The following is a 7,601-nucleotide window of genomic DNA, read 5'->3' as shown; positions in this document are numbered from 1 at the left end:
CAATAAAACTATTCTGTATGATATTATAATGGTAGCTACATATCCTTATACATTTTCCCAAGCTCTTATGATTCACAATGCAAAGTGTCAACACTTATGTAAACTATGGACTTCAATTGATAATGATATGTCAGTGTTGGTTCATCGGTTGTACCAAATGTACCACATTCAAGAGAGCTGTTAATGGTGGAGGAAAATGCGTGTTTAGGGAGAGGAAGGTGGCTATGTGGGAACTCTCTGTACTTTCCACTCAATATTTCTGTGAGCCTAAAACTGCTCTAAAAAAAATAAAGTCTATTGAGAAATGTGTGAATCAGTCCTCATCCAAGTATTTTTTAGGTTCAAGCAGGTGCAGAAACTGCCAGATAGAGCAAACACCATCTCAGCAATCCACAGTACAAAACAGAGAAGTTTACCTTAGAGCATTTCCTCACAGGCCAAAGGGGATTTTCTTCTTTGCTTATTCTTACAACTTGTGGAAGAAAACATTTAGTTCTTAGGAAGCCCAGAGACAGTCAGCTAGACAGCCATGGGCCAACTTCCTGAGAAGCTTTACAAAAGTGAAGCAACGTCCAGACTTCTTGTCCCCAGGGCTGCCAATATAATTCTGTTGCCATGGAGGCCAGATGTAGGACAAATCCACTGTTACCCAGCGGCATGCCCTTTCCTAGTGGTTGTTCACCTGCTCCAGCCCATCGTTGAGATTTTTTTGTTTTAGTTTGTAGTGTTTTATGTTTTCCAGAGCACTTGTCACACAGAACAAGAAAACATGCTGTCATTTTCGCTCCCCCCTCTCTAAGTCAGTGGTTTGCAACCTCAGCTATACAGTGAAATCACCTGGGAAGACTGAACGACTATGCTATTTGGGCCCTACCTCCTGAGATTCTGATTCAATTGGCCTGGGCACAGGTAGGTTGGCCAAGCTTCTCAGGTGATTATAATTTACAGCCAAGGTTGCAAATTACTGACCTCAGAGATTCACACAGACTCCTACACTCCACCCAGACATATGAACACAGTTGTTTCTATCTCCTAAAAGAGTTTTAAAGACACTCTTCCCTTCCCCACCCCATTGTAGCACATACACCAAGGTTCTAGGAAATGTTCTTTCAGACAATTTATTCTGAAGACCTATAAAAGGCGTCATTGGACTGAAATTCCTTTAATACAAAGGACTAAGTTATAGGGTCATTATTTATGGTTGTAGTACTTTGTACAGACTCAATTGGACAATCTTGGCCCTGGCTCAGGGCTATGTCAGCCAGAAGGAAGAGGGGGCCTGTTTGTAATTCACCCAAAGATGTCACACATGCCCTGGCCTCATGCAGACTGAGCTGAGCTAGGCATTAGCACCAGGCTTGGCATAGGGGAGGCACTCCATTATATTCACCAAGTGACATAGAAAGGGCTGCACAGAAGTATTCATAAGATGGGTTTAATTCTGTCTGGGAAGATGAGGTGCAGAAAGGCTGAAGAGGTAGCATTTAAGCTGAACCTTGAGAAATGACATACTCAGTGGAGAGGGAAGAGACAAGCATTCCTGGAAGGTGAGTTGACCTGCAGAGTAGAGAGTATCTGAGGCATTTCTGTGTGCTGGAGCATGGCAGAGAGGGGCTGCATGTTGCAGACAAGGAAGATGCTCTAACAGGCCTACTACAAAGTTAGGCTTTTACCCACTGGAGAGCAGTGGGAGTTTTTCAGTTAACACATTACACAATCAGATCTTGGTTCCTTATATTATTCCAATGGCCTGGAGGGGGGCAGGGATGTTGGAGAAAGGATTGGTGGGAGTGGAGAAAGACACTATATGCAACCAATGACTCCAAGTCAGAGTTGGAAGGGCCCTTGAGAATCCCCAAAGGAACTTTATAATTAGATTCCTGGGGGGTCCTAATTATTGGCCCCTCCCACAGCCCTACAGACACCATGCTCACGTTCCACATCAAAGCTACTTATTTGTGTCACCTGTCATTTCCTTTGCAGTGTGTTGAGGAATGTCCTTCTGTTATATTTCCTCAGATAATCTGACGTCACCAAGAGTCAAAGAAGAAACCAGGTTTTGGGAGGACGTGTACCCAAAGCGGCCCACAACCAACTGATAAAGGACCTTGATCAGACGAAGAACAAACGATCGATTTTGCTATTTCTTTCCTTCTAGAGAGCATTTTGAACCCAAAAGAAACATTTCTGCACAAACTAGGCTATGAAATGCAGAGAGTAAATACGTCTTCCCTACATTTCTTACAGCATCCTTGTATTTGGGGGAGTCTGAGGAATTTTATCTTCAAAACTGACATCAAAATACCCATTCACTCTAAATATAAAGTTGCCACGTTCGTTTCCTGAGATTCACTTCTGAAATAAGCAGAAATGGGGTGCCTGCGTGGCACAGACAGATAAGCATCCGACTCTTGATCTCAGCTTCTGTCATGATCTCGCAGTTTGTGAGTTCAAGCTCCACATCAGGTTCTGCACTGGTGTGGCACCTGTTTGGGATTCTGTCTCTTCTTCTCTCTGACCCTTCCCTACTTGTGCTCCCTCTCTCTCTGTCTCTGTCTCAAAATAAATAAATAAACTTAAAAAAAGAAAGTAGTAGAAATGAAGGACCATTACATGTTCTTATTTCTACATACTCTTTCGGGAAATCTGAATATTTTGATTGAAATGTTAAGTAATTCGTAGTAGCTGGTCTTCTGTAATTTAAACAAAGAATAAATTCTTAGGTCACACCCGTCTTACAGATCTGAATCTCTAGGAGGGAGGTCCTGAAGTCTATATTTGAACAACCTCCCAGCTGATCTAACCTATTGCTTCCCAGACTTCATGTATCTGCATAACCTTTGCTAAACTCACACTGATGCTTTGCTATTGTTCACTCAAGTTGTTTTAGAGTAATTAACTTTAAAACTGTAGTCATCCTAAACAATATCCATGAAATCATGGTTTTAATGCACTGTTGCCTAAAAGTGCACATCAAAACTAGTTTAAAAATCCATCATTGGCCAACTGAAGGCATCCCTGCACCACCTACTACTGAACACTGCATGGCACCTTATCATGTTCTTCCAGGATCCCTCTTGCAGGGCCTGGGTGCCCTCACAAAGCCCTGTAGAAAGACCCTCACTGCTAGGATATACCCATCTTCCCTTCTCCTTCCTCTTCTTTTGTTACCCCAACCAAACTGGCTTTTTATATTTTTAGTGTTTATTTATTTATTTTGAGAGAGAGAGAAAGAGAGAGAGCAGGGGAGGAGCAGAGAGAGAGAGGGAGACGGAATCCCAAGCAGGCTCAGGGTTCGAACCCACAAACTGTGAGATCATATGACCTGAGCTGAAACCAAGAGTCAGACGCTTAAACAACTGAGACACCCAGATCTGTTCTGAAAACAGTGTCACTGGAGCACATGAATGCACATTAAAATATAATTTGGAGGGGCACCTGGGTGGCTCAGTCAGTTAAACAGCCCACTCTTGGTTTTGGCTCAGGTCATGATCTCATGGTTCATGGGTTCTAACCCTGTGTCAGGCTCCAAGCTGACAGCATGGAACCTGCTTGGGATTCTCTGTCTCCCTCTCTCTGCCCCTCTCTTGCTCTCTCTCTTTCAAAATAAATAAACATTTGAAAAAAATAAAATATAATTCAGTGATGGAAACCAGATTTAACCCGTAATATACAAAAGTGCTTTGTTTTCGAAGAGAGGGATTCTTCTCCAACACATGTGTTCCTAGAGTCCTTTTCATCTAGAATCTTGCCAGTCATCAGGTCCATTTCTCCAGTGTCAGTTCTTTCCAGTCCTCTTCACGCACTGCTGCAGCCATACTGGTTTTTTAGTCCTCAGAACATACCCTGCTCTCTCTCTCTCTTAATACACAGGCCTCTTCCTAATTCAGGTCTTTGCATTTGGTGGACTCCCTGAAGAGCCTGCTGCCCACACATTCATTTGGTTTCAACCTAAATGTCACCTCTTACCCAGCAGCAGCTTGTAACCAACCCCACTAAGGCGACACCGTTCCCCACACCGCCCACATCCTCCAGGTATCTCTCTCACGTTGGCTTTCAACCAGAGGTGGTATTGCCTCTCAGGAGACATTTATAGTTGTCACAGCTAGAGGGGCCCATCTGTCTCCTCCAGTGCATAGAGGACAGAGATGCTGCTAAATATCTTACAATGCACAGGACAGCCTCCACAACGAAGGGTTATCAGGCCCAAAATGCCACAACTGAGGAGCTCTGCTCCCACCATATTCTTTTTCTCCTCTGCATTAGAATCAATGATTTGAGAGTCTCTTCCCTACAAAGCTGGAGTTCCTCAAGAACTGTATTTCAAGGTTGTTCTCTGCTCTACCCCTGATGTTTAGAGGAGTGCTGGGCACACTTGACTTTCAAAACTTGCCCTACTTGCCCTTGTTCTGGGAGCCTGCAGCAAGTTGAACATGCTAGGCTCCAACTAACAGATGAGCCTAAGAGAGCAACAAGTCATTTTCAAAATAAAAGCGAAAATCTCTTTTATTAATGAGCGTACATACAAATGAAACTAGTCCCAAAGAGTCCCTCATACTTTCATGTACTCCCAACATTATCTTCACAGCCCTTAGTGAAACATTTCTGCTACTTCTTAAAGATGTGCAAAATTTCCCAAGTTTAAATATCTTACACCAGTGTCTTAAACCAAACTGTCAAGTCAGTTTGTAGAAAATGGAACCTCAATTGTCCCCAAGCAGTGAAAACAAGTCAATATATTTTATAAGATGGATATATGCACAGAAAAGAATTTAATATTAACTAAATACTTCCCCCTCCTACCTGCTCACCTATTCATCCTCAGTTATTGGCAATTTTTTCTACAGTATAAAGTTAGCTGAATTACCCTATATCAACTTTTCAAAAGGAAACATTATTCCTTCCAATAAGGAATGCAACACCATTGAAATTATTTACTGAGCACTAAATCTAAATCTTCTATTATTACAAAATCAACCAAAAAAACCAAAACCAAAAACAACAACAAAAAAACTTTTTGCATTTCTATAGTGTTTTTCACTTTTCAAAGACCTCTCGTGAGTAACATGGCATGGAATTACTGCTATATACTGACATAATTATAGGAATAATTATGCCTGATTGATTAAAAAATGTAGGCATCAAGAAACATTCGCCCTAATGGCATCCAGTGTTTCTGTTAAGAGTTAAGAATAGAACTCAGGTCCTAGTCCTAATTCTGTGTACCACCTTCTTTCCCACACATCTTCACATCGTTTCACAGAATGTGACTGGAAATGGCAGTAGTCCTTGTATTCATGGGGTTCAAGCAAGTTTTGGAAATGCTGGAGTAACAAAGTTAACCAGATTCTCAGAAATTTTAATGTGCCATCATAAATCTGCAGGAAGGGTAAAGAGAGCAGAGCTGTTATAAATTCCAAGTCCCAATCACAAAGCAGGTAGCAAATGTGTGTCTGGGCAGAAAAGCCAAGGACTAGGGGCTAAGGGGATGTAGCACCATATAATAGGGTCCTGACTATAGAATTCAGCTCAATATTTCAAGGTCTTTCCAGAGAAACTACAAATCCAGGCTTTCATCTGAATTCTCCATGTTTATGCATGTTGTCTTGAATTTGAAAGAAAAACACTGTAGTTTAAACAAAACTTCTTAGGCCAGGTCAGATCTTGGCTGCACTTGGAAAACCCAAGGTAACATGTTTAATAATATTATTTGCCGATACAACTTTTATTCAGAGGTCATGTTAATTTCCTAGAACTCTGCAGAACCATGTCAAGGATGTTGCCTTTAGAAATAAACATCTTGCCTTACTCAACCACTATAGTTTATCTCTAAACCCCAAGAAGGAGTTGTTTCAGGTTTTACTCAGATTGAAATTAACATCCAACCTTGTTAACTGTTCATGTAGAAATGCCTGTGGATATTAAAAAGTCCTTATTTTTAGCCTTTGTTTAACTCTCTTGGAAAAAAACAAAAATTTCACTGAATTGTCAAAAAAAAAAAAAAAAGAATAGTATTGGAATTGATTTGCTATTAAAAAAGAAACCCTCATCCTTCCAAAACAATTTTAAAAATCACAGTAATTTGGTGACAATTTAGAATTTTGACTGAAACTTGGTAACATTCTCTAATAACACTATTATATTTGCAAAGTAACTTTTCTAAAGCAAAAAGCCTTTTAGCCTTCTCTCTTTTTTTCTTCTATTTATTTCTACCCTGCTTCATTCTAAAAATTAGTTCAGAGAGCATGACAATTGTGGGCACAAATGCTTGGAACTATGGAACATATGTAGCAGAAATAGCATGTAATAAATCAACTGATTTTCTTGCCCAGGTATCTTCTTAGTTCACTCACTACCCTAGTTTCTTCTAACTGCTAAAATACCCACATTGGTTCTAGTGAAAGCCTTAATATCACATATTTCCAGAGCTATGAGAAATTGGATTTACCCACAATGGCAAAATAACATTCACTTCTATTTCCCCATAGGGGAAATAAAAGCCTGTGTACCCCCATGATTTGAAAGCTTTGGGGAACCTAAGAACTATAACATTTGGAGTTCTCTGCTCTTCTTGACAGCTTTGGTGACCAATGTATTAGTTCCTCTCCTGTCTTACCAGTGAGAATTCTTGATGGATATATGGTTCATAGGGTCCAAAGAGAATATACATTCCTAAAGTATTCATTTCATGTTTGAGAGAAAGCTCTGCAATGACCAGAAATATTGTACCAGTTATAGTATAAAAAAATGGACTATATGACCAGTGAGGTTGACTGTACACAGATGAACCAAATTCAGTCTACCCATCATAACTGACATATTGGAATATCATTTGAAATTGACAGAAAATTCATTCTAGAGCTTAAGAGAACCCTGACATGGTGATATCTTGTCACTGTCTTCTGCAGTCAAGGGCATAAACCCTTAGAGGGCCACTGGGTCTTAATCCATGACGTAAAGATTGTCCTCGATAATGTAGATATTGTCTTCTGCTCGCATACCCACTTCAGATGCACTTTGCAAAGCTCCAGTCTGAGGGTCACTCAACGAAACCAAGTTTAGTTCTTTCAGCTTGTTTCTTATGCATAAATATTTTTCGGTAATCAGGACAACCAACACAGTGAGCAATACCACAGCAGTAATGCAGATTCCAATGTAGAGTCCCTTACAGGTGGTCATCCATGGATTTTGTGCTAGCAACACAGTTTGATTGCTATGCCAAAGGCCATCTGAAGATAGTGTCACAGTGATATTCCCATCTGTTGGGCAAGAGTACAATGGTGAATTGGGTGGGCTGTGTTGTGCTCGTTTCCTGTGGTGCAGTAGGCTGGGTTTCTGCTGTCTGCACTGGAGAAGATGAAGTCGCTGGCTTGAGGTTCTGCATGGGTGCTGGCATTGAAGAAGTAGAGGTAAAGACCCTAGGTGACGTTGGAACACTGGTGAACTCAGCTGGCTTTATCTCCAATGACAGGGTGAGTTGCATATCATTGAACCACCCCCTGTGTTCAACACGGCAACAGTAGAGACCACGGTCCATCTGAGCCACATTCTCTATGGTCAAGGACACATTCCCTTTTAAAAGACTCCCATTTAGCTTATAA

At 41.0% G+C, this 7,601-nt stretch overlaps 1 protein-coding gene across 1 annotated transcript in view; it reads right to left on the bottom strand.

The window, feature by feature from the left end:
* Positions 1-4,932: 4,932 nt before the first annotated feature.
* Positions 4,933-7,601, bottom strand: part of LOC120243326 (hepatitis A virus cellular receptor 1-like) — a 20,348-nt gene continuing 17,679 nt past the window's right edge. The window contains 2 exon segments of the mRNA XM_039249453.1: positions 4,933-7,287; positions 7,289-7,594. Coding sequence (XP_039105384.1) covers positions 6,943-7,287; positions 7,289-7,594 — 651 coding nt within the window. The 3' untranslated portion in view covers positions 4,933-6,942.

Source organism: Hyaena hyaena, unplaced genomic scaffold (assembly GCF_003009895.1).
Source record: "Hyaena hyaena isolate Hyena2069 unplaced genomic scaffold, ASM300989v1 scaffold_336, whole genome shotgun sequence".
NCBI lineage: Eukaryota > Metazoa > Chordata > Mammalia > Carnivora > Hyaenidae > Hyaena > Hyaena hyaena.
The sequence above is the reverse complement of the archived record's forward strand: the minus strand, read 5'-3'. Positions and strand labels throughout refer to the sequence as shown.